Source organism: Pseudophryne corroboree, chromosome 9 (assembly GCF_028390025.1).
Source record: "Pseudophryne corroboree isolate aPseCor3 chromosome 9, aPseCor3.hap2, whole genome shotgun sequence".
Taxonomy (NCBI): Eukaryota; Metazoa; Chordata; class Amphibia; order Anura; family Myobatrachidae; genus Pseudophryne; species Pseudophryne corroboree.
In genome coordinates, this window is record NC_086452.1 from 33,817,782 (window position 1) to 33,845,768 (window position 27,987).

Here is a 27,987-nt window from a genome sequence, read left to right on the forward strand (position 1 = left end):
ACTTAGGGCATTGTAAATGGCCCTTAGTTCCAGAATATTTATGTGTAGGGAAGTCTCCTGACTCGACCATAGTCCTTGGAAGTTTCTTCCCTGTGTGACTGCCCCCGAGCCTCGAAGGCTGGCATCCGTGGTCACCAGGACCCAGTCCTGTATGCCGAATCTGCGGCCCTCTAGGAGATGAGCACTCTGCAGCCACCACAGCAGAGACACCCTGGTTCTTGGAGACAGGGTTATTAGCCGATGCATCTGAAGATGCGATCCGGATCATTGGTCCAACAGGTCCCACTGAAAGATTCTGGCATGGAACCCGCCGAAAGGAATTGCTTCGTAAGAAGACACCATCTTTCCCAGGACTCGCGTGCAGTGATGCACCGACACCTGTTTCGGTTTCAGGAGGTCTCTGACTAGAGATGACAGCTCCTTGGCTTTCTCCTCCGGGAGAAACACTTTTTTCTGGACTGTGTCCAGAATCATTCCCAGGAACAGTAGACGTGTCGTCGGAACCAGCTGTGACTTTGGAATATTCAGAATCCAACCGTGCTGGTGTAGCACCTCCTGAGATAGTGCTACTCCTACCAACAACTGCTCCCTGGATCTCGCCTTTATTAGGAGATCGTCCAAGTACGGGATAATTAAAACTCCCTTTTTTCGAAGGAGTATCATCATTTCTGCCATTACCTTGGTAAACACCCTCGGTGCCGTGGACAGTCCAAACGGCAGCGTCTGGAATTGGTAATGGCAATTTTGTACCGCAAATCTGAGGTACTCCTGGTGAGGATGATAAATGGGGACATGCAGGTAAGCATCCTTGATGTCCAGGGATACCATGTAATCCCCCTCGTCCAGGCTTGCAATAACCGCCCTGAGCGATTCCATCTTGAACTTGAATTTTTTTATGTATGTGTTCAAGGATTTCAAATTTAAAATGGGTCTCACCGAACCGTCCGGTTTTGGTACCACAAACAGTGTGGAATAGTAACCCCGTCCTTGTTGAAGTAGGGGCACCTTGACTATCACCTGCTGGGAATACAGCTTGTGAATTGCCTCTAGCACAGCCTCCCTGCCTGAGGGAGTTGCTGGCAAGGCAGATTTGAGGAAACGGCGGGGGGGAGACGCCTCGAATTACAGCTTGTACCCCTGAGATACTACTTGCAAGATCCAGGGATCCACCTGTGAGCGAGCCCACTGATCGCTGAAATTTTTGAGGCGGCCCCCCACCGTACCTGGCTCCGCCTGTGGAGCCCCACCGTCATGCGGTGGACTTGGAAGAAGCGGGGGAGGACTTTTGCTCCTGGGAACCTGCTGTTTGTTGCAGCCTTTTTCTCCTACCTCTGCCTCTGGACAGAAAGGACCCGCCCTTTCCTCGCCTGTTTTTCTGGGTCCGAAAGGACTGTACCTGATAAAACGGCACTTTTTTAGGCTGTGAGGGAACATGGGGTAAAAATGCTGACTTCCCAGCTGTCGCTGTGGAAACTAGAAAAGGAAAAAAGAACTGTTCACCTATATGGCGCAATGCTGCCCGTCCACTATAAACACCTACGTAAAATCACCGTTTTACATACACAAATTAAACTGACAAAGAAGGCGGTGTTTAAATATGTCCAAAGCGCATAAGAAACAAATAATACACGAAATAAAGCAAAAACTGGTACATTCCTTCCTTTTACTGGAGATAACCGATATTCTTCATAGGAGTTTCACTGATGTAGCTTTCCTCCTCAAGGTGTCATATAGTAGTCATGCAAATGAAAGAAGAAGGATATATGTGTAGACCAATTTTCACACAAATTTCAAGGATAATCTTCTATAGCATTAAGACAAAGGGGCGTACCCAACTCACACAGAGGCAAGTGAGTGGAAACCCATAAAGGTATCTTTAAGAAATTTCTTTCAATATGGACGTGAAAATTTCAGGCGTACCCAAAACTCACACAAATGGTAAGATGGAAAATCATATAAAGGTATCTTTCAGGTCTGTCGAGAGCGTAACCCAACTCTCACGGAATGGAAGTGAAATGCATAAATATACCAATATCTTTCTCAGCAAACAATTAAATGCGTACCACAACTCACTCAGGGTTGGGGTAGATGACTCCTATCAAGGTATCTTTGGCTTTCCAACACTTGATCTTTGCAAGGGGATATTACCCCAGAAAAATTCAGGACAAAACCAGAGAAAAAATTCCTCTTTGATAGTATAAAAGGAGGATTTATTAACAGCAGTCCAGAATATATCAAAGTGCTTCCAAGTAAAAACAAGATGATAAAATCACAAACAGTAGATCCGCAAAAAAATAAAATATAAAATTTAAAATTTAAAAAAAGTTTAAAAAATCCTGGTTAGGTCATCCAGACTACTCACAGTACAGCTGTTCTACGCGTTTCGGTCCTTCCTGGACCTTTGTCAAGAACTTGACAAAGGTCCAGGAAGGACCGAAACGCGTAGAACAGCTGTACTGTGAGTAGTCTGGATGACCTAACCAGGATTTTTTAAACTTTTTTTAAATTTTATATTTTATTTTTTTGCGGATCTACTGTTTGTGATTTTATCATCTTGTTTTTACTTGGAAGCACTTTGATATATTCTGGACTGCTGTTAATAAATCCTCCTTTTATACTATCAAAGAGGAATTTTTTCTCTGGTTTTGTCCTGAATTTTTCTGGGGTAATATCCCCTTGCAAAGATCAAGTGTTGGAAAGCCAAAGATACCTTGATAGGAGTCATCTACCCCAACCCTGAGTGAGTTGTGGTACGCATTTAATTGTTTGCTGAGAAAGATATTGGTATATTTATGCATTTCACTTCCATTCCGTGAGAGTTGGGTTACGCTCTCGACAGACCTGAAAGATACCTTTATATGATTTTCCATCTTACCATTTGTGTGAGTTCTGGGTACGCCTGAAATTTTCACGTCCATATTGAAAGAAATTTCTTAAAGATACCTTTATGGGTTTCCACTCACTTGCCTCTGTGTGAGTTGGGTACGCCCCTTTGTCTTAATGCTATAGAAGATTATCCTTGAAATTTGTGTGAAAATTGGTCTACACATATATCCTTCTTCTTTCATTTGCATGACTACTATATGACACCTTGAGGAGGAAAGCTACATCAGTGAAACTCCTATGAAGAATATCGGTTATCTCCAGTAAAAGGAAGGAATGTACCAGTTTTTGCTTTATTTCGTGTATTATTTGTTTCTTATGCGCTGTGGAAACTAGGTCCGAGAGACCATCCCCGAATAACTCCTCACCCTTATAAGGCAAAACTTCCATGTGCCTTTTGGAATCTGCATCCCCTGTCCACTGCCGAGTCCATAAGCCTCTCCTAGCAGAAATGGACAATGCACTTATTTTAGATGCCAGCCGGCAGATCTCCCTCTGTGCATCTCTCATGTATAAGACTGAGTCTTTTATATGCTCTATGGTTAGCAGAATAGTGTCCCTGTCTAGGGTGTCAATATTTTCTGACAGGGAATCTGACCATGCAGCGGCAGTACTGCACATCCATGCTGACGCAATAGCTGGTCTAAGTATAATGCCTGAGTGTGTATATACAGACTTCAGGATCGCCTCCTGCTTTCTATCCGCAGGCTCCTTCAGGGCGGCCGTATCCGGAGACGGAAGTGCCACCTTTTTAGACAAACGTGTGAGCGCTTTATCCACTCTAGGAGGTGTTTCCCAACGTGCCCTATCCTCTGGCGGGAAAGGGAACGCCATTAGTAACTTTTTAGAGATTACCAATCTTTTATCGGGAAAAGTCCACGCTTCTTCACACACTTCATTTAATTCTTCAGATGGGGGAAAAACTACGGGTAGTTTTTTCTCCCCAAACATAATACCCTTTTTAGTGGTACCTGGGTTTATATCCGAAATGTGTAACACCTCTTTCATTGCCTCAATCATGCAACGAATGGCCCTAGTGGACATTAGATTAGACTCATCGTCGTCGACACTGGTATCAGTATCCGTGTCGACATCTGCGTCTGCCATCTGAGGTAGCGGGTGTTTTAGAGCCCCTGATGGCCTTTGAGACACCTGGGCAGGCACGAGCTGAGAAGCCGGCTGTCCCGCATTTGGCATGTCGTCAAATTTTTTGTGTAAGGAGTCGACACTTGCACGTAATTCCTTCCATAAAACCATCCACTCAGGTGTCTGCCCCGCAGGGGGTGACATCACTTCTATAGGCATCTGCTCCGCCTCCGGGAATGCTCTAACAGAGGACAGGACCCCACAGAAGCCCTTTTGGGGAGAGAGAGAGAGAGTATGCCAGCACACACCAGAGCGCTGTATACTGCAGGGACTAACTGAATTATGTCCCCTATAGCTGCTATAATATTTACTGCGCCTAAACTTAGTGCCCCCCCCCTCTCTTTTTTACCCTTTTCTGTAGTGTAGACTGCAGGGGAGAGCCAGGGAGCTTCCTTCCAGCGGAGCTGTGAGGGAGAAATGGCGCCAGTGTGCTGAGGGAGATAGCTCCGCCCCTTTTCCCGCTGACTTTTCTCCCGCTTTTTTCAGGATTTTTCAGGATTCTGGCAGGGGTAATTATCACATATATAGCCTCTGGGGCTCTATATTGTGATTGTTTTGCCAGCCAAGGTGTTTTTATTGCTGCTCAGGGCGCCCCCCCCAGCGCCCTGCACCCTCAGTGACCGGAGTGTGAAGTGTGTATGAGGAGCAATGGCGCACAGCTGCAGTGCTGTGCGCTACCTTGGTGAAGACAGAAGTCTTCATGCCGACGATTTTCCGGACTTCTTCTTGCTTCTGGCTCTGTAAGGGGGACGGCGGCGCGGCTCCGGGACCAAACACCAAGGCCAGTTCCATGCGGTCGATCCCTCTGGAGCTAATGGTGTCCAGTAGCCTAAGAAGCCCAAGCTAGCTGCAAGCAGGTAGGTTCGCTTCTTCTCCCCTTAGTCCCTCGTTGCAGTGAGCCTGTTGTTAGCAGGTCTCACTGTAAAATAAAAAACCTAAAATATACTTTCTTTCTAAGAGCTCAGGAGAGCCCCTAGTGTGCATCCAGCTCGGCCGGGCACAAAAATCTAACTGAGGCTTGGAGGAGGGTCATAGTGGGAGGAGCCAGTGCACACCAGGTAGTCTAAAAGCTTTCTTTTAGTTGTGCCCAGACTCCTGCGGAGCCGCTATTCCCCATGGTCCTTACGGAGTTCCCAGCATCCACTAGGACGTCAGAGAAATATCCATTAAGTGTAACGTGCTGCGAGATTCACACACATGCTTTTGTTGAGACGCTGCCTGGATGCGACTGTAAGCTGCAATACTCAACTGTGTCTGAGTTACCAGAAGGGAGACTCCGGGAAGCAGAGATAGGGAAGGCAGGGGTGCTACAGAGAGCTGGGACTCCCACCAGGGCAGGCGGGCCGGATAATCATTCCTGACTGTGAGTGTGCTCACTCTGGGAGATGGACAATGGGGGTCATTCATGTCTGATCGTGTATCAGACATGCAGGGAGATGCCCAGCACAGGGCTAATCTGCCCCGCATGTCAGCCTTGCCCTCCCCCTGCACGGGTGCGAAAGCATCACATGATGGTGATGCTTTTGCACCTGCCGAGTAGCTCCCTGCCTGCGTCCCGGGTCGCAGCGGCTGCATGTAAAGTCACGCAGCTGCCGCCCCTGCAACGGTCCGGACACGGCTGCGCTGTCCGGACCGCACCCCACCAATGGCGTTCTAACACCGTTGGCACGCCCCCTCCCGCACCGCGACCGCGAGGCAGTCGCAGTCCTGAGATAGTTTTAGCATCTCACTGGGCCTCCCAGGGCGCGCACGCACGACCACACTCCCCAAAGGCCTTCAGACTGCGATGAAGCAGTCTGAAGTGATCCAGTCTGAATGAGGCCCAAAGTCTGCACTGGAAGAGGGCGAGCCGCTGCTGAGTGAGTGAGCCGTTCTGACAAGAACTGCGTAGGGGCAGGGAAGCAACAATCCATGTGACAGTCCTGCTACTCAAGAATGCTAGCTCTTGTGCCAAGTAGCTGCACTCTCCAAAGTGACTAAGGGGTTGATATTGAGTCTCGTGCTACTGCGACCGCTTTAGCGTCTTTTGCCTTAGTTGCGCCTGTGATTTTATGCTAATGCTGGTATCAGCCCTTGCCCTGAAGTGTTTGGAAACACCGGGGGATTTGCACTGTCCGCGGGCATTGAAAGTGTCCGTCTCGGAGCTTGCACTGTCTGGCGTACATCAGTACACAAGGGGGAGGCTGAGACTAGCATCTGCTTATTACCACTGCTGCAACTCTACGAAGATATGCAACCGCGCATGCATTGGCGTCCACCGCTGAATCAGACACGTATGTATTTGACTACATGTGCAAGCTGTACAGAAGGTTTGCGTTACATACAGGAATTTGCTAACATCTTCCACCTGTACACGCACTGCTGGAGAGAAAGACACAAGTCACGCTGGATACATGTTGCTGCAGTTGTGACTGATAGTGAGATCTCTCTACATACGTGGTTTGTGGTCTGCGATGACTGTTGGGGTACGGCAGAAGCCTCCTTCCTGGGAAACTCAACTGTAACCTTTAAAGGGAATTCATAAGTAGCGTGCAATCTCTCTGCAGTGGAAGTGTCGTTACTGGAGAGATACGCTTTTGTTGCGCCATTCTGCAGAATAGTATTCCATTCTGAAGAGATCCCACATTTTGCAGAATTTATAGCCTGTCAAGAGAGCTGGGGCTGTAGAGGTTAAAGACTTTAAGGGGAATTTCACACTTCGGTTCTGACTCTGATTTTTTTCTACTGCACATGTGTCTAAGTTGCACTGCGCATGCTTCCATAGTGTGTGCGCATGGATTTGCAGTACCAATTTCAGACGTACTGTCTCAGAAATGTCTTTGAAAATGTATTGGGTGTAGCGCACAAGGGTCGGAAGTCACACCTCCGGCAGTCCAGGGGCCCTAGTGCCCGGTCGGAAAGACAGCACAGGGCACTTTCTCCTAACCGGACGCTCTTATAGTTATGTGAGTATTGCGAACTCATACGCTTCACCGCTCACATTGCAGACTGTACTCCTAGTGAAGGGGGCAGGAATGGAAGGACAATACCGGGAGCCGCAGTCTGTGGGGGAGGAGCCAAAATTACTTGATTTTATGATAACTGCATTATTTTGGCTACGCCCTCTCTTAATAGAACCGGTATTATCTGCATTTTGCCGTGATTGGTGTGGCCTAATGATGCAATTGGTCTGGCCCCGCCCCCACAGCTGTCACTTGGCTCTTCCCTGCACGGTATTCCCGGAGCAGTCAAGCATGACCTAACATAGGGCAGGTGCAAGTTTAGATGGTGCGACCAATAGTTGCATCTCAAGCTATATCAAGCGGTATTTCAGCTTTGAAAGACAGTGAAAGTGGGCGTGTCATTCCTTGCACGCGCAGACACACGGATGTACATCAGGGAAGGGCTGGTAGCAGTCCTTGCATAAAGTCACAGGTGCAAGACCGGTAAAAGGCGCACACAGACGGTGCAGCGTCCGACTCAGAACCCAACCCTTAAGGTCAATTCCACTGGAGGAACGTGTAAAATTCCACAGTCACAGGCAGAATGAGACAAATATTCCACAGTGCAGTTGTGAAAATGTTACTTCTACCCTTTGACACCAAAAAACCACGGGTCCGACCTGGGTTATGTGACACGGTTACTAGCTCTCTGCATACATTTAGCGTGACCTGGGTCGGAGGAGTCCAATGGTCGGATGACCTGGGTCACACCGTTCACACCGTAGGCTACCCGGGTCAGATTCCCAGATAACCAGTGCTGCAAGTATGGCGGTACGGGACGAATCTCAATTAAGCACCGGTTTGCTAGCCAATCAGAGCTCGCGGACCGGCAGCTGCGGCTCTTGATTTACTGCCGGTCCTCGAGCTCTGATTGGCTAATGAACTGGTGCCTCATTTGAGATACCCGCCACCGCAGTCCGAACTTCACGAGCATGGAGGGGCAAGAGAGGCACGCGCTGCGCTCTCCTCCATTCACGCAGCAGCATAAGAGGCAGCGGTGAGCAGGGGGGGGGGGGGGGGGGGGGCACTGTGGGGCATTGTAAATCTGGCACTGCGGGGGCATTTGTGTATCTGGCACTGTGGGGCAATGTATATCTGGCGCTGTGTATCTGGTACTCTGGGGGCATTTGTGTATCTGGCACTGTGGGGCAATGTATATCTGGCGCTGTGTATCTGGTACTCTGGGGGCAATGTGTATCTGGTACTCTGGGGGCAATGTGTATCTGGCACTGTGTATCTGGTACTCTGGGGGCATTTGTGTATCTGGCACTATGGGGCAATGTGTATCTGGCACTGTGTATCTGGCACTGTGTATCTGGCACTGTGTATCTGGTACTCTGGGGGCATTTGTGTATCTGGCACTATGGGGCAATGTGTATCTGGCACTGTGTATCTGGCACACGGGGCCGGTTCTACACCTTGTGGCGCCCAATGCGAAAGTTTCCACTAGATCCCCCCCCCCCCCAGTGGTAAAACAGTAAGTGCGCTCGTCAAAAATCAGGAGCGTGGCTTCATAGGGCAGGGGCATGGCCACAGTTATGCCCCCAGTAGTTGCGCCACAGTAGCTGTGCCCCCTGTAGATTTGCCCCCAGTAGCTGTGCCCCCAGTAGATTTGCCTCCCTGTAGCTATGCCCCAAGTAGATTTGCCCCAGTAGCTGTGCCCCCAGTAGATTTGCCTCCCTGTAGCTATGCCCCAAGTAGATTTGCCCCAGTAGTTGTGCCCCCTATAGCTTTGCCCCCAGTAGTTGTGCCCCCCGTCGCTGTGCCCCCAGTAGTTGTGCCCCCCGTCGCTGTGCCCCCTGTAGCTGTGCCCCCTGTCGCTGTGCCCCCAGTAGTTGTGCCCCCTGTCACTGTGCCCCCAGTAGTTGTGCCCTCTGTTGCTGTGCCCCCAGTAGTTCTTCCCGCTGTCGCTGTGCCCCCAGTAGTTCTGCCCCCTGTCACTGTGCCCCCAGTAGCTGTGCCCCCTGTCACTGTGCCCCCAGTAGTGTGCCCCCTGTCACTGTGCCCGCAGTAGCTGTGCCCTCTGTTGCTGTGCCCCCAGTAGTTGTGCCCGCTGTGGCTGTGCCCCCAGTAGTTGTGCCCCCTGTTGCTGTGCCCCTTAGTTGCCACTTACAAACACACACACGCACACACACACAAAAACAACAATACCTACCACTGCCCCGCTCCTGCTTCCCGACCGCTGCTGCTGCTCCGTCTGGCCACCCGCGGCTCCTCTCTATGGGAGAGATGTCATGACGTCTCTCCCATAGTAGCGCCGCACAGACACTAGAGGTCAATAATGACCTCTAGCGTATGACAGGTGCGCCGGCTGCAGCGGACGCCCACACAGCCCACAGCGTCTGCTGCAGCCGGGGAGCAGGGTGCGGGTCGGTGGCGGGCGTCTGCGGGGTGACTGCGGCCACGTCCCCAGGCCGCAGCGCTCCGGGCGCAGGCACTGCTTTCCCACACCAAGAACCGCTCCTGCTGGCACTGTGGGGCAATGTATATCTGGCACAACGGGGAAATGTGTATCTGGAACTGTGGGGCAATGTGTATCTGGCACTGTGAGGCAATGTATATCTGGAATTGTGGGGCAATGTATATCTGGCACAGCGGGGAAATGTGTATCTGGCACTGTGGGGCAATATGTATCTGGCACTGTGGGGCAATGCGTATCTGGCACTGTGGGGCAATGTATATCTGGCACTGTGAGGCCATGTGTGTCTGGCACTGTGGCGCAATGTATATCTGACACTGTGGCAATGTGTATCTGACACTGGGGCAATGTGTATCTGGCACTGTGGGGCAATGTGTATCTGGCACAGTGAGGCAATGTATATCTGACACTGTGCGGCAATGTGTGTCTGGCACTGTGGGGCAATGTATATCTGACACTGGGGCAATGTGTTTCTGACACTGTGGGGCAATGTGTGTCTGGCACTGTGGGGCAATGTATATCTGGCACTGGGGCATTTGTGTATCTTGCACTGTGGGGCAATGTGTATCTGGCACTGTGGGGCAATGTGTATCTGGCACTGTGGGGCAATGTGTATCTGGCACTGTAGGGCAGTGTGTATCTGGCACTGTGGGGCAATGTGTATCTGGCACTGTCGGGCAATGTGTATCTGGCACTCTGGGGCAATGTATATCTGACACTGGGGCAATGTATATCTGGCACTGTGGGGCAATGTATATCTGACACTGGGGCAATGTATATCTGACACTGTGGGGCAATGTATATCTGGCACTGTGGGGAAATGTATATCTGGCACTGTGGGGAAATGTGTATCTGACACTGGGGCAATGTGTATCTGACACTGGGGCAATGTATATCTGACACTGGGGCAATGTATATCTGGCACTGTGGGGCAATGTATATCTGACACTGGGGCAATGTATATCTGACACTGGGGCAATGTATATCTGGCACTGTGGGGAAATGTGTATCTGACACTGGGGCAATGTGTATCTGACACTGGGGCAATGTATATCTGACACTGGGGCAATGTATATCTGACACTAGGGAAATGTATATCTGACACTGTGGGGCAATGTATATCTGACACTGGGGCAATGTATATCTGGCACTGTGGGGCAATGTGTATCTGGCACTGTGGGGCAATGTATATCTGGCACTGTGGGGCAATGTATATCTGGCACTGTAGGGCAATGTATATCTGGCACTGGGGCAATGTATATCTGACACTGGGGCAATGTATATCTGACACTGGGGCAATGTATATCTGGCACTGTGGGGCAATGTATATCTGACACTGGGGCAATGTATATCTGACACTGGGGCAATGTGTATCTGGCACTGTGGGGCAATGTGTATCTGGCACTGTGGGGCAATGTGTATCTGACACTGGGGCAATGTATATCTGGCACTGTGGGGCAATGTATATCTGACACTGGGGCAATGTATATCTGGCACTGTGGGGCAATGTATATCTGACACTGGGGCAATGTGTATCTGGCACTGTGAGGCAATGTGTATCTGGCACTGTGGGGCAATGTGTATCTGGCACTGTGGGGCAATGTATATCTGACACTGGGGCAATGTATATCTGGCACTGTGGGGCAATGTGTATCTGGCACTGTGGGGCAATGTGTATCTGGCACTGTGGGGCAATGTGTATCTGGCACTGTGGGGCAATGTGTATCTGACACTGGGGCAATGTATATCTGGCACTGTGGGGCAATGTATATCTGACACTGGGGCAATGTATATCTGGCACTGTGGGGCAATGTATATCTGACACTGGGGCAATGTGTATCTGGCACTGTGAGGCAATGTGTATCTGGCACTGTGGGGCAATGTGTATCTGGCACTGTGGGGCAATGTATATCTGACACTGGGGCAATGTATATCTGGCACTGTGGGGCAATGTGTATCTGGCACTGTGGGGCAATGTATATCTGACACTGGGGCAATGTGTATCTGGCACTGTGGGGCAATGTATATCTGACACTGGGGCAATGTGTATCTGGCACTGTGGGGCAATGTGTATCTGGCACTGGGGCAATGTATATCTGGCACTGTGGGGCAATGTGTATCTGGCATTCTAGGGCAATGTATATCTGGCACTGTGGGGCAATGTATATCTGGCACTGTGGGGCAATGTGTATCTGGCATTCTAGGGCAATGTATATCTGGCACTGTGGGGCAATGTATATCTGGCACTGTGGAGCAACGTGTGTCTGGCACTATTAGGGTCATATGTGTATCTGGTCCCCCCCATATGTGAATCACACCCCCATTTTCATTGGTCACACACCATGTTTCATTTGGCCACACCCATGTTTTGGGCGGTGCGCGCACACAGTACCTATAAGACATTTTTTCTACTTGCACCACTGCAGATAACACAACCCAGGTAGACACTTTCACACCAAGCATGAACTTGGGTTTCCCGGCAGAAACCCGGGTTATACGTTTGGTGTGAAAGGGGTATGATTTAACAGTTATCTCATAGCTGATGTGCCTTACTCTGTCGGCGATCAGCGTACAATATCGTTCACTTTTCGTACTGCTCTGATTGTAAAACTGTCAAGTTCCATTCATTTACATTTTACATACTGCCGACACGGTAACAGAACTCTACCCACCAACGTCCACGTCGGCTCTCTCAGCTTGCTATACTCCAGTTCGCAGTAACGCAGGTTCTCTGAAGTCTGGTTCCGCCAATTGATGGAAATTACAAAGTTTGACACCAGGACATCAATCTTAGTGATCACAGGTGTCACGGGAACCACTGTAATGATAAACACAATCTTTGTACACACGTAAGGTGGAATGACGTAACCTACGCACAAAGAAGCTTTTGCATTTGTTATTAAAACAGGACCTGTTGCTTGCTAATATCACTCGTAGAGGTCTATTCATGAAGCAGTGATAAGAGTGGAGAAGTGAGCCAGTGGAGAAGTTGCCCATGGCAACCAATCAGCATTGAAGTAACATTTATAATTTACATGCTATGCAATTGTACGGAGCAGCTGATTGGTTGCCATGGGCAGCTTCTCCACAGGCTCACTTCTCCACTCTTATCACTGCTTCATGAATATACCCCACGGGCTTCTGGTGGCTTTGCAGGATGGCTAATGTTTGCCAGCAGCCTGGGGAGGTGCACGCAGGAATCAGCTACAGTAATGGGCTGATATGCACATAGTACAAACTGCCCATGTAAGCTCAAGGCTAATTGAATCTGCCCCATAGACTTCAAAGAAAGATAAGCACCTGTTTAGTAATACAGTGTATATATTATTTAAGGATATCAATTGACATAAAAATAGTGGATATGATATTAATATTACTATGGGAATCTGTCGACCAGGGCCGCTTCAAGCCCGCTCTGCGCCCCGGGCAGGTAACGGGGGCGTGGCTTAATACAGGGGGCGTGGTCAGTTACGCCCCCTGTACATTAGTAGCGCCGCTTGTATGCTGAGCGGTGCGCGATGACGTCATCGCGCACCGCACAGCAAAAGGTCCTCTCCACGAAGGGAAACTAGACGCGTAGCGTCTAGTTCCTTTCGTGGAGAGGACCTTGCTGTGCGGTGCGCGATGACGTCATCGCGCTCCGCTCAGCAAATGTACTCTCCACGAAGGGAAACTAGACACTACGCGTCTAGTTCCCTTCACAGGGACACAGCGGGCAGCGGAGGCGGACGGGGGACACAGCGGAAGGGGGACACAGCGGGCAGCAGTGGCGGATCTTGCCATGGTGTGGCGCCCTCCGGATGGCGCCAGCGCCCTCCGGAAGGCGGCGCCCCGGGCAAAAGTCCTGCTTGCCCGTGGCAAGATCCAATACTGCTGTCGACCAGCCTTGTGTTCTGCAAAACTTGGGGCATCTACCCTCCAAAGCTTCAGCTCTGTTCCCGTGAGCGTATTCTGTAAAGCCTCTTTTAATAATAATAAGAATAATAATTTTATTTATATAGCGCTCTTACTCCAATAGGACTCAAGGCGCTTAACAGATACATAGCATAATATAGTACAGAAAATAATGAAGTACATTTTCATAAAATACAGAAGCATGGAGATACTAAAGTGACTTTATGGAAATGCTGAGTAAACAGGAAAGTCTTGAGTCTACTTTTGAAGGATTCTATAGTTGGGGCCTCTCGCACTGTGCGGGGAAGTGAGTTCCATAGAGTCAGAGCCGCATGACTAAAAGCTCGACCCCCAGATGAATTACGGTAGATTTTAGGTACTGCTAAAAGTCCTTCATCTACAGATCGCAGTAATCGAGTGGGGCAGTATGGGGTCAGAAGCTGTTTCAGGTACCTTGGGCCTTGGTCATGTAATGCTTTGAAACTCAGTAAGCCAATCTTGAAGATGATTCGCCATCGTACAGGCAGCCAGTGCAGGGAGTAGAGGATGGGTGTTATGTGGCTAGAACGGGGCTGGTTGGTTAATAGCCTGGCAGCTGTGTTTTGCACCAGCTGTAAGCGCTGCAATTCTTTTGCTGGTAGACGAAGGTAGAGGGCATTACAGTAGTCTAAACGAGAGGATACAAATGCATGTATGACTTTTGGCATATCATCTGAGGGAATTAAGTGCTTGATTCTGGCTATGTTCCTCAGGTGAAAGAATGAGGATTTGATTGTGGCTGATATCTGATGTTTAAGTGTCAAGCCACCATCCAGGACAACGCCAAGATTCTGCACACGATCACTGGTCTGTAATTCTGAATCCCCGAGTGTAAGTCCAGTTGGTTGGCTATGCTGCAGTCTTGTCCTTTGATGTTGCGGTCGTATCATAAGGACCTCTGTTTTATCCGGGTTCAGTCGCAGCCAACTGGCGCTCATCCACTCCTGTAGTTCAGCTAGACAGCCATTTAGGGTTGCTATTGGGTTATCAGTGCCCGGAGCAAAGGACAAGTACAGTTGTGTATCATCTGCATAGCAGTGGTAGACCAGGCCATGGCGCCTGATTATTTCGCCCAATGGGAGCATGTATACTGCAAAAAGCATGGGGGATAGTATAGAACCTTGTGGGACACCACATGGCAATGGCACTGGTGGTGATGAGTATAATCCAGATGATACTCTCTGTGACCTGCCTGTGAGAAATGATTTGAACCAGTTTAGGACTGTGCCATCCAGACCACAGAAATGTATCAGTCGCTCAATCAGAAGCCCATGGTCCACGGTATCAAATGCTGCCGAGAGATCCAGAAGGATTAAACTTGAACAGTCACCTCTGTCTTTTGCCATCAGAAGATCATTTAACACACACACCAGGGCTGTTTCAGTGCTATGTCTTCTCCTGAATCCTGATTGAAATGGATCATAAATATCATGGGTTGTCAGGCGGGTTTCCAGTTGATTTGCAATGACTTTCTCAATAACCTTTCCTAGGAAAGGAAGGTTTGATACCGGTCTGTAGTTGGTCATGCAGTCGGGATCTAAATTAGGTTTTTTAAGAAGCGGTCTAACAATTGCTTCCTTTAGGGGTCCAGGAAAAATGCCTGTCTGCAAAGAGCATTGAACAATTTTTGTAAAGACAGGACCAATTATATCCATACAACCTATTAGAAGCTTGGTTGAGGCTGGTCCAGATCACAGGTGGTGGGACGCAAAATCCGAGCAATTTCAGCAGTGTCCTTTACACCCACTGGGTCAAAGCTGGTCCATGAAGGCAGGTAGCTTATATTGGCAGGCTTTGTAGTTTGACACTCCTTTGATGGCACTGTGGAGATTCCAGCCCGGATGGTGGATATTTTATCTGCAAAGAAGTTTGCAAACTCGTTGCATCTTGCCTGGGAGAGGGTCTTTTGGGGCTATTAATGTAATGTGGGGCGTTATCTAATAGGAGATAGTGATTATTTAATACGGAGTGTATTAATGGAATGTATGGGTGGTATTAATGTAATGTGAGGGTTGGCGGTGGCTCTTAATTTAATGTGGAGGTTATTAATGTAATGTGAGGGATATTTGTGTCATATTTGTGTAATATAATTCCTATATCCAGAAAGAAGCTACATATTTTGTTATGTCTATAAAATCCTCTAAGGGGTACATTTACTAAGCAGTGATAAGAGCGGAGAAGTGAGCCAGTGGAGAAGTTGCCCATGGCAACCAATCAGCACTGAAGTAACATTTATAATTTGCATACTATAAAATGATTCAGAGCTGCTGATTGGTTGATGGGGAAATGTCTCCACTGGCTCACTTCTCCGCTCTTTTCACTGCTTAGTCAATGTTTCCCTAAATGTAAATTTTTAAAATGTATATAACACTGTTACTGGATTTGCTGAAGAGAAAACAAAAACATAATTTGGGAACAAAATAAACATCACGGACAGGAGTTAAATGATACAGACGTTACCTATATCTGCCAGCTGGACCAGTACAACGGCCGATTCAGAATGACTGAGTTGGTTTGCAGCAGTAATTTGAATTGTATACGTTCCATTCTCAGTCCTGTTCACTGGGATAGTTACAGCAGCCGCCTCCCCCCTCACTGTGGCCTCTTGTCCTGTCTGTAGACTAAATAACACTCTGGGTTACACAATGTGTCTGCACTTAGAAAGGGGTACCACTAGCAGTAATATATGCAGCCAGGGGACATGACTTTGATGTGGTAAAATGAGGCAGCACTACCAGACAGCCAGTCACGGGGCCAAGAAAACAAAGGAATTTAATGGAGAAAAAAAATTGAAGAATGCACACACAGCTCGCTATCTCTGTACATAGGAGTCATTCCGACCTGATCGCACGCTAGGTTTTTTCGCTGCAGTGTGATCAGGTCATAACTGCGCATGCATATGCACCACAATGCGCAGGTGCATCGTACGTGTACAAAGTGGATCGTTGCTGAGCGATGAGAGGCATTTGTGGGTGGCAACTGACCATTTTCTGGGAGTAGTTGGAAAAACGCAGGCGTGTCCAAGCGTTTGCAGGGCGGGTGTCTGACGTCAGTTCCGGGCCCGGACAGGCTGAAGTGATCGCAGCGGCTGAGTAAGTTCTGAGCTACTCAGAAACTGCACAAAACTTTTTTATACCGCTCGGCTGCACATGCGATCGCACACTTGCAAAGCGAAAATACACTCCCCTATAGGCACGAATATCTGATCGCAGCGCTGCAAAAAATAGCTAGCGAACGATCAGGTCTGAATGACCCCCATTGTTCCTACATAGACTCGTTAACTACCCACCCACACATCACACGTTCCCTTATAAGCCACACCCACTGGAGTCCTTTTTAGTAGTTTAAATAACATAAAATGCTACAGTGGCATATCTATAATTAATGCAGGGAATGCAGTGCATACTTGCCTACCCACCCGGTACCAGGGCCGGCTCTAGGCATGTTCGAATAGAGCGGCCGCACAGGGCGCCACCCTTAATGGGCGCCGCCATATTCGAACATGGAGACGGCCCTGCTCTGCAGCATCGTGTGACTTGAGTGCGCTATACGCGCTGAGTGGCGCCGGTGTCTAACGACAGACGCCGGCGCCGCGCAGCGCGCACAGCGCACTCAAGCACCTTGGACTTGGAGGATTCCTGGCCGCCCGCCCGCCCGCCAGCACCCCCGCACCCGGACCTGCACTGCCGCACCCGGACAGCAGTACTCCTCCCCCTCCAACGCCGCAGGTATTTGGGGGGGGGGGGGGCTGAGTGAATCATTTATGGATGGCACTGTGGGGGCATTTATCTGGCACTGTGGGGACATTTATCTGGCACTGTGGGGGCATTTATCTGGCACTGTGGGGGCATTTATCTGGCACTGTGGGGGCATTTACCTGGCACTGTGGGGGCATTTACATGGCACTGTGGGGGCATTTATCTGGCACTCAGGGCATTTATCTGGCACTGTGGGGACATTTATCTGGCACTGTGGGGACATTTATCTGGCACTCGGGGCATTTATCTGGCACTGTGGGGACATTTATCTGGCACTGTGGGGGCATTTATCTGGCACTGTGGGGACATTTATCTGGCACTGTGGGGGCATTTATCTGGCACTGTGGGCATTTATCTGGCACTGTGGGGACATTTATCTGGCACTGTGGGGGCATTTATCTGGCACTGGGGGCATTTATCTGGCACTGTGGGCATTTATCTGGCACTGTGGGGGCATTTATCTGGCACTGTGGGGGCATTTATCTGGCACTGTGGGGGCATTTATCTGGCACTGTGGGGGCATTTATCTGGCACTGCGGGGACATTTATCTGGCACTGTGGGGACATTTATCTGGCACTGTGGGGACATTTATCTGGCACTGTGGGGGCATTTATCTAGCACTGTGGGGGCTTTTCTGTATATACATATCTGGCACTGTGTGGCCATTTATGTATCTGGCATTGCTGGGGGGCATGTCATGTGTAGCTGGCACTGCTGGGGGGCATGTCATGTGTTGCTGGCACGGCTGGGGAGCATATCATGTAGTGTTCCCGCTAGGCGTCTGTGGCTAGGCAATGTGTCCAACGTGCTCTGCCTGGCGCAAAGTGTCTAACGTGCTCTGCCTGGCGCAAAGTGTCTAACGTGCTCTGCCTGGTGCAAAGTGTCTAACGTGCTCTGCCTGGCGCAGTGTGTATTAACTGCACTACTGTGTGGTGTAATGCGAATTGCCACTATTATGTGGCCACGCACCTTCCCCACGAAGCAACGCCCCTACATTTTTGGTGCAATCATACATTACCAGGAAAGTAGGAACAGAGCATTTTCTCCCTCATGGCGAGGGTCAGGTAGGCAAGTATGAGGTGTAGTCATCATTACTAATTAAGATGTGCTGCATTCATTCCTAACTGATAATTCTACAGATCTCCAGGAGGCCTGGAAAACATGAACTGTTGGTAGATCTCGAGGACCGGTTTGGCCAGCCCTGCTCTATGCGAATGTCTAAGAAATGAAATGTGATTACGGTAGATTAGAGATCATGGCTGCTGCCTGTGTGACCACAGTTTGGAGCTCAAACAGTGCAGACAAGTCTAAACCATTATAACCAAATGAGACAATTACACCTCTACCACAATTTGGTATTATAGTGACAACGCGACTTTTATGCTCCGACAGCTGAGATCACAAGAGACGTGAATGACAGAGATCTTTTTAAATGACAAGGCCCCTCCCCAACAAGCCGAATCCCTGATGGAATTTGTAGTTCCACGATGACTGGAGAACCTCTGGTGTCATTTTGCTTTCATCACCACTGACCACAGACACTGACAGTTTGATAACAGTTATTGTAACCACGGATCTTCACGCACAATGTGAATCATTTCTGCTTTGTAGTGCAAGTTCTTTCCGATCAGCAACCTCAATGACATATTTATAATATGTACCGGCAGAACTCGCATGTGACGCCCAAAGGGTTTATGACCCCGTTCAGTATATAGCAGACAGCAGTAAGCTTACCTTACCACTCTTTATGACTGTGCCTTTAACACCTAGTAAAGATGGCAAGTGGTACGGTCACATTTTCAGCAATAGGGATAGGCAAACATTTTCTGGATTCAGCAAAGCCTTCTGGACTTTACAGAGGCCCTGATTAAGAGATGGACAATAATGCAAAGCCGCTTGCAAGCAGCTTTGCATTTCCGTCCGATTCTATGGAGGAGCATGCAGGAGACGTCTCAGTAGAAGAGACGCCACCTGCATGTAATTGCGATCCCAGCACTGAGACCGACGTCATAAACTGGGATCCAGCATTGCAGAGGGCCAGCTGAGTAAGCGCCACTTTACTGAGCTGACCGACAGAAACAGGGCTAAGAGGCCAGGAAGTCTGCATGGTAACATGCAGACATATATAATGGTAGATGCTCAATCAGCTTAATGATATAATTCAAGTGCTCAAAAGGGAGGGGTATTTCTAAGCAAGAAAAAAGAGAGACATTGTTTCCCCCAGCACCCTGAATGATAGCAGTAACCAGATATAAATCCCACAGAATATTAGAATTCAGAGATCTTGATTACACATATTTGCGCAAATGTGTGACTAAGCCCCAAAGCCGCATCAAGGCGTCTCTGTATATTTGGGGTCCCTAGTGCTATATCTAGGTGCAGGGTGTGGCACATGGTAACATGCAGACCCTGGACTCTCCCCTCCCAGAAAAATGGGGGCGTCATGACCCCCGTTTCTGCCCCCTCGCCACCCACTCAACATCATTGTCTGTCAATCAGGCAGTCGCCTGGGAGAACTACACGTGATACCATAAGGCCCATTCTGCACATGCACAGAACGAACCTTGTGTAGCAAGTAACATTCTTTATTGCTGTATTATTCTATTGCTCTTTAATCATGTTTGCCTACTCCCCCAAACCACGGGTGGCTCTCCGATACGCCTGGAAGAGTAGTCAAGTCTCCCGGAAGTTGCCCGCGGCCACCCACTTCATTCAGGCAGCCGCTGGCGCAATTTGTGTAATTGCAGCATTTTATAGCATGGGTGGGGGCCACAATTGCGCAATCTCGCCATCACACCCCTGCATCGGCCACTTTTTCAGTGGCAGGGGGCCTCACTAACCTGGCTTCCCCCATACTGCGGGCCTGATTCAGAGCTGGAAGTAAATGGTATGCAATGCCGTTGCTGCTGCAGTTGAGTGATTATTTGCTGCTGCGCATGGACATATTTTCATGGCGTCCCTTACGGCGCATGCTTTACCCTGACTGTACACACAATGGTGCTGTTGCGCACGGAATCGCTGGTATCAGAAACTGAGTCATCAAATCATGGGCCATCCTGCTCACGCTAGAGCACAAGGGGAAGGCTTAAACTAGTATTTGCGTATTAACGCAACAGCAACTCCAACGGGCGCAAATATGGCTGCAGCAGCGCCCATATGTGAATCCCTGTATACGGGAGATCACTACGCATAACGTGAAAATGAAAAGAGGAGAATCAACCCCAGTCATAGAGGGCTTGCATATACATTAACCATCTGATTGCCAGAACATATCAGTCCAGGAGACACCCACCATAAAGCCGGAACCACCCAACTGTATAGATAGAACTTTATTTATTTATTTTCAATTTCAGTAACTTTGCAAAAGTCTCCGCAAAGTAGAGAGTTTAGTTATAGCAGGCACTGATGTCACAGTGTGACCTATATACGGTATTTCCTGTCAGGCCTCAATATCATGTTCCCGTATCAGATTAGATTACTAGAACGTCTGCTCTCAATTTCATCATCTGTTCAGATTGACCTCGATAATTTGCAGGTAATGCGTCAGACAGAAACTTGCATTTGCAGTTATTTACTGACAACCTGTATTTGCTACTGGCACTGTATGCAAATGAGGGGGAGGCGCCCATTCGTGCAGACTCTGAGGTTATAGAAGGGAAAGTCGTGTTTCAGGGAGTAATGATAAGACAACGTAGTGATCCACCTTTATCTCCTGCTCGTCCGTTATATCCTCACTTTTAAAGCGGAACAAAAGAAAAAAAATATATTAAAATCTCGCATAAAGGATACTACACAATTTTTAAATTTAATAAAAACAGTAAGGTGGAAGTCCAGTTACTGTTTTATCACGTGTGATGTTGTTTCACTATATTCGAATATTGAACATCAATTGGGGATTGATGCAGTAGAAGTCTATCTTTAAGAAGATCCCAGTGTCACAGAGGAATTAAAGTGGTTTATAATTGAAGGGATTAGGTTTATACTTAAGCACAATTATTTTCTTTTTGATCGTCAGTTTTATCTGCAGGTCAAGGGAACGGCCATGGGGACCAGGTTCGCCCCTAGCTTTGCTAACCTATTTATGGGTTGCTTCGAGGAGTGGCACATTTGGGGGGAGGCTTGGGTGCGGGTCTGGTCCTGTATGGCCGTTTCATTGACTACCTATTTTTTGTTTGGGAGGGGAGCACTGAATCAGCAGAATGTTTCATTAATAACCTGAACTGTAATCAGTCCGGTTTAAAATTTACAGGGCACTGCCATCGCACAGAGATGACTTTTTTAGATATTGCACTTAGGGTGAAGAGAAATTGTTCTACCGAAGGAACAGCCCGGAAACAGATGAATTCTCTATATGGGTCTTTTATTTCACAGGAATATCCTAAAAGTGTACTAGAAAGGGCTATGAGGGACGTGGAAAACATTGAACGGAATACGCTATTAGATGATACTCGGACTAGGGCCAAAAAGAATGAGGATAGAGGAAGAGACAGGACAACTATGTTTGTGACTAAATACAATACTAGTGCATATGAAATAAAGAAAATTATCAAACAAAATTTTGCCATTCTGAGGCTGGATGAAACTTTGAACTCCAGTGTAAAATTGAATGAACAAGTTATTTTTAGAAAATCTGATAATTTGAGAACAACATTAGCACCCAGTTTTTTTGATGGGACACGTAATAATAAAAATCTGGTTCAAGAAGGTAGTGAAATGGTTCCTACATCGTTACCAACAATACCCCCAGGTTTTCATAGATGTGGGCGGACGGGTTGTATCACGTGTACCCATACTACTAAGAAGACCACACAGATTACCTTGGTAGTCTCTGGAGAGGTGATTAAGATTAAAAATTTCCTTAACTGCAAATCCACATTCATAATCTATGTACTGGAGTGTGGATGTGGACTGCAGTATGTGGGGCGTACCATTAAGACGCTCCACATAAGATTTATGGAACACAAAAGGCAAATAGGAAAGGAGTTGGGAAATACCTACCTATACAGACATATTCTAAATTGTGAGAAAGGAAAAGGTGGAACATCAGTATTACTGCAATTGAACAAGTGGCAGAGACAAAGAGGGGGGGGGGACAGATTTAGACATCTATGCAAGAGGGAGGCATTTTGGATATTTAGATTGAAGACCCTGATGCCCTATGGACTGAATGATTCTGTGCAGCTAAATAATATTTAGAAAGGCATCTTATAAAGAATAAAAGAAAATAATTAAGAATTAGTAACCTTTTTATAATAATGGAGTAAATAATCCCTGTGGTACCAAGAATCGAGATATGGATTATTATTATTATTAATATTATGGGAATTATTAATATTGAATATATTTAAGGAAGAGTTAGGGTATGTAAGTTATTCAATGTTATGAATTAGGATATATTATATATTGCTTTTTACGTTTTATTGTAGCGCAACATATCTACACATGCACAAGTAAGGATTATTAATTATAGGGAACATATCTAAAATAAAAAAAAATTAAAATAATGAATGAAATTAGATAATAAAATAAAATAGGTGGGGATATCCCATGTATATATTTATATATGGAAACTAGGTGCATGTCTATATAGGTTACGCTACATTGGTTTGAGATATATATGTATATCAATAGATAAGAATGAGGCTTGAATATGTATGGCAAGATGGCCGTCTGGATTTATAATGGGGCTTGATTATGTGATGATATAGAAATGAGGCTTGAATATGAACGGCAATATGGCCTCTAATATCCAGAACGAGGCTTACATATATAAAAATTCAGGAATGAGGCTTGAATAGAAGTGGCAAGATGGCCGCTAAAGGAGATATAAGGAAGTGATCCGGATTGAGGCTTGGAACGCACGATCTAGTGCGCATGCATGTGCGGCACGGGAGATCTGAATTATGGATGGTATATAAGGGGATCAAGCAAGACATGGTCATTTGAGCTGAGGAAGCCGCCGAAGGAGGATTGAGGCGGAGAAACGCGTTTTCAAGTGACTACGTCAGGAGTGAATCACCTCCAGCATACTGCATTACGGGGCTACGGAATTTCGGCATACAGTGTAAATTGCAATACGGGCAATCACCAGCAGAGGGAGCCTGAACACTGTGAGTGGAAGTGGAAGTACTGAATTCATCCATGCCTACACCTGTTAAATAGGTAACGTTACAGCAGAGAGCATTCAACTACTGAAGGTGATATTATAAAAATTCTACATGGTAATTACCAGTGAAGCCAATTAAAATCTGTGCACGCATATAAATTAAAAGGAGCTCAAGTGAACTTGGGACAGTTCTGGAGACCATTTAAAATATAGGCCAACTTAGATTGGGATCACAGAATGAACACTCTATGGGGTATTTGCAATTGCGGTCGAATTGCCGCAAATGTCGAAAAACGGGGCATTTTTGACACAAAAAAAAATATTCGACAATGCAATAGAGTACTTTTCGATTAAAAAAACGGACTTTTCAAATTCGACTTTGTCAAATTCAACATGTCTGCAATGGTAAAAATGCGGCTTTTCGACAAAAGTATATTCAATTGAAGAATGTCGATTCGACAACAGTGCTTTTCGACAGTAATTTCGTCAATTTCATTCCGCCTCACTTTGCTGGCGGAATCTAATAAAAAAAATTAAAAACATTTTTTTTCGTGTTTTTTTGTTATTGCTAATAGCATATCTATTTATATTAGAAGGGATTATGTACTTGGTTTGTCTATTAGGATTTACAACTATTATTTATATATTTTTTTAAATAATATTTTTTTTTTAACTGACTAAAATTGAGAGAGCATGGTTTTCAGTGGGAAGGGGTGGGAATGGGTTAAAATTTACAAAAAAAAAATGCGTGGAGTCCCCCCTACTAAGCATAACCAGCCTCGGGCTCTTTGAGCCGGTCCTGGTTGTAAAAATACGGGGGGAAAATGGACAGGGGATCCCCCGTATTTTTAGAACCAGCACCGGGCTTTGCGTCCGGTCCTGGTGCAAAAAATACGGGGGACAAAAAGTGTAGGGGTCCCCCGTATTTTTTGAACCAGCACCGGGCTCCACTAGCTGGAGAGATAATGCCACAGACGGGGGACACTTTTATACCGGTCCCTGCGGCCGTGGCATTAAATCCCCAACTAGTCACCCCTGGCCGGGGTACCCTGGAGGAGTGGTGACCCCTTAAATCAAGGGGTCCCCCCCTCCAGCCACCCAATTTTTATTGGTTTATGTGAATATATCTTTTTCATTAATAAAAAGTTCTGTTATACGATTAACTGTGAAAATAAGAATTTACTTACCGATAATTCTATTTCTCGGAGTCCGTAGTGGATGCTGGGGTTCCTGAAAGGACCATGGGGAATAGCGGCTCCGCAGGAGACAGGGCACAAAAGTAAAGCTTTTACAGGTCAGGTGGTGTGTACTGGCTCCTCCCCCTATGACCCTCCTCCAGACTCCAGTTAGGTACTGTGCCCGGACGAGCGTACACAATAAGGGAGGATTTTGAATCCCGGGTAAGACTCATACCAGCCACACCAATCACACCGTACAACTTGTGATCTAAACCCAGTTAACAGTATGATAACAGAGGAGCCTCTGAAAGATGGCTTCCTAAACAATAACCCGAATTAGTTAACAATAACTATGTACAAGTATTGCAGATAATCCGCACTTGGGATGGGCGCCCAGCATCCACTACGGACTCCGAGAAATAGAATTATCGGTAAGTAAATTCTTATTTTCTCTATCGTCCTAAGTGGATGCTGGGGTTCCTGAAAGGACCATGGGGATTATACCAAAGCTCCCAAACGGGCGGGAGAGTGCGGATGACTCTGCAGCACCGAATGAGAGAACTCCAGGTCCTCCTTTGCCAGGGTATCAAATTTGTAAAAATTTACAAACGTGTTCTCCCCTGACCACGTAGCTGCTCGGCAGAGTTGTAATGCCGAGACCCCTCGGGCAGCCGCCCAAGATGAGCCCACCTTCCTTGCGGAATGGGCCTTAACAGATTTAGGCTGTGGCAGGCCTGCCACAGAATGTACAAGTTGAATTTTGTTACAAAACCAACGAGCAATCGACTGCTTAGAAGCAGGTGCACCCAACTTGTTGGGTGCATACAGTATAAACAGCGAGTCAGATTTTCTGACTCCAGCCGTCCTTTAAATGTATATTTTTAAGGCTCTGACAACGTCCAACAACTTGGAGTCCTTCAAGTCGTCTGTAGCCGCAGGCACTACAATAGGCTGGTTCAGGTGAAACGCTGATACCACCTTAGGGAGAAAATGCGGACGCGTCCGCAGCTCTGCCCCATGTCGAATGGAAAATTAAATAAGGGCTTTTATAAGACAAAGCCGCCAGTTCAGATACTCTCCCGGCCGAAGCCAGGGCCAGTAACATAGTCACTTTCCATGTGAGATATTTCAAATCCACATTCTTTAGTGGTTCAAACCAATTGGATTTGAGGAAATCTAAAACTACATTTAGATCCCACGGTGCCACCTTAGGCACCACAGGAGGCTGTATATGCAGTACTCCTTTGATAAAAATCTGGACCTCAGGGACTGAGGCCAATTCTTTTTGGAAGAATATTGATAGGGCCGAAATTTGAACCTTAATAGATCCCAATTTGAGACCCATAGACAATCCTGATTGCAGGAAATGTAGGAAAACGACCCAGTTGAAATTCCTCCATCGGAGCACTCCGCTGCTCGCACCACGCAACATATTTTCGCCAAATACGGCGATAATGCTTCGCGGTGACTTCCTTCCTTGCCTTTATCAAGGTAGGAATGACTTCTTCTGGAATGCCTTTTCCTTTTAGGATCTGGCATTCAACGCCATGCCGTCAAACGCAGCCGCGGTAAGTCTTGAAAAAGACAAGGACCCTGCTGAAGCAGGTCCCTTCTCAGAAGTAGAGGCCACGGATCGTCCGTGACCATCTCTTGAAGTTCCGGGTACCAAGTCCTTCTTGGCCAATCCGGAGCCACTAGTCTTACTCCTCTTTGCCGTATAATCCTCAATACCTTTGGTATGAGAGGCAGAGGAGGAAACACATATACCGACTGGTACACCCAAGGTGTTACCAGCGCGTCCACAGCTATTGCCTGCGGATCTCTTGACCTGGCGCAATACCTGTCCAGTGTTTTGTTGAGGCGAGACGCCATCATGTCCACCATTGGTTTTACCCAACGGTTTAATAGCATGTGGAAAACTTCTGGATGAAGTCCCCACTCTCCCGGGTGAAGGTCGTGTCTGCTGAGGAAGTCTGCTTCCCAGTTGTCCACGCCCGGGATGAATACTGCTGACAGTGCTATCACGTGATTCTCCGCCCAGCGAAGGATCCTGGCAGCTTCTGCCATTGCCCTCCTGCTTCTTGTGCCGCCCTGTCTGTTTACATGGGCGACTGCCGTGATGTTGTCCGACTGGATCAACACCGGTCTTCCTTGAAGCAGAGGTTCCGCCTGGCTTAGAGCATTGTAGATTGCTCTTAGTTCCAGAATGCTTATGTGAAGAGACTTTTTCAGGCTCGACCACACTCCCTGGAAATTTCTTCCCTGTGTGACTGCTCCCCAGCCTCTCAGGCTGGCATCCGTGGTCACCAGGATCCAATCCTGTATGCCGAATCTGCGGCCCTCCAATAGATGAGCCTCCTGCAACCACCACAGAAGGGATACCCTTGTCCTCGGCGACAGGGTTATCCGCAGGTGCATCTGAAGATGCGACCCTGACCATTTGTCCAACAGATCCCTTTGCATGGAATCTGCCGAAAGGGATTGCTTCGTAAGAAGCTACCATTTTTTTTCCCAGGACTCTTGTGCATTGATGTACAGACACCTTTCCTGGTTTTAGGAGGTTCCTGACCAGGTCAGATAACTCCTTGGCTTTTTCTTCGGGAAGAAAAACCTTTTTCTGAACTGTGTCCAGAATCATCCCCAGGAACAGCAGACGAGTTGTCGGCATTAATTGGGATTTTGGAATATTCAGAATCCATCCGTGCTGCTTTAGCACCTCTTGAGATAGTGCTAAACCCATCTCTAGCTGTTCTCTGGACCTTGCCCTTATTAGGAGATCGTCCAAGTATGGGATAATTAATACGCCTTTTCTTCGAAGAAGAAATATTATCTCGGCCATTACCTTTGTAAAGACCCGAGGTGCCGTGGACAAACCAAACGGCAGCGTCTGAAACTGATAGTGACAGTTTTGTACAACGAACCTGAGGTACCCCTGGTGTGAGGGGTAATTGGAACGTGGAGATACGCATCCTTGATGTCCAAGGATACCATAAAGTCCCCTTCTTCCAGGTTCGCTATCACTGCTCTGAGTGACTCCATCTTGAACTTGAACTTCTTTATGTATAGGTTCAAGGACTTCAGATTTAGAATAGGCCTTACCGAGCCATCCGGCTTCGGTACCACAAATAGAGTGGAATAATACCCCTTCCCTTGTCGTAGAAGAGGTACCTTGACTATCACCTGCTGAGAATACAGCTTGTGAATGGCTTCCAAAACCGTCTCCCTTTCTGAGGGGGACGTTGGTAAAGCAGACTTCAGGAAACGGCGAGGTGGCTCTGTCTCTAATTTCAACCTGTACCCCTGAGATATTATCTGCAGGATCCAGGGATTTACCTGCGAGTGAGCCCACTGCGCGCTGTAATTTTTGAGACGACCGCCTACCGCCCCCGAGTCCGCTTGCGAAGCCCCAGCGTCATGCTGAGGCTTTTGTAGAAGCCGGGGAGGGCTTCTGTTCCTGGGAAGGAGCTGCCTGTTGCTGTCTCTTCCCTCGTCCTCTGCCTCGTGGCAGATATGAATAGCCCTTTGCTCTCTTATTTTTAAAGGAACGAAAGGGCTGCGGTTGAAAGGTCGGTGCCTTTTTCT

The 27,987-nt window shown here is 47.6% G+C and overlaps 1 protein-coding gene across 4 annotated transcripts in view; it reads right to left on the reverse strand.

Moving 5' to 3' along the window:
• IL23R (interleukin 23 receptor) overlaps positions 1–27,987 on the reverse strand; it is a 120,596-nt gene that overhangs the window by 32,945 nt on the left and 59,664 nt on the right. For all 4 annotated transcript variants that reach the window (XM_063939132.1, XM_063939128.1, XM_063939129.1 and 1 more), the window contains exons 5-6: positions 15,823–15,983; positions 12,102–12,247 (exon numbers count right to left, since the gene is read on the reverse strand). In XM_063939132.1, the coding sequence (XP_063795202.1) occupies positions 12,102–12,247; positions 15,823–15,983 (307 nt within the window). The remainder of the gene's footprint in view (positions 1–12,101; positions 12,248–15,822; positions 15,984–27,987) is intronic.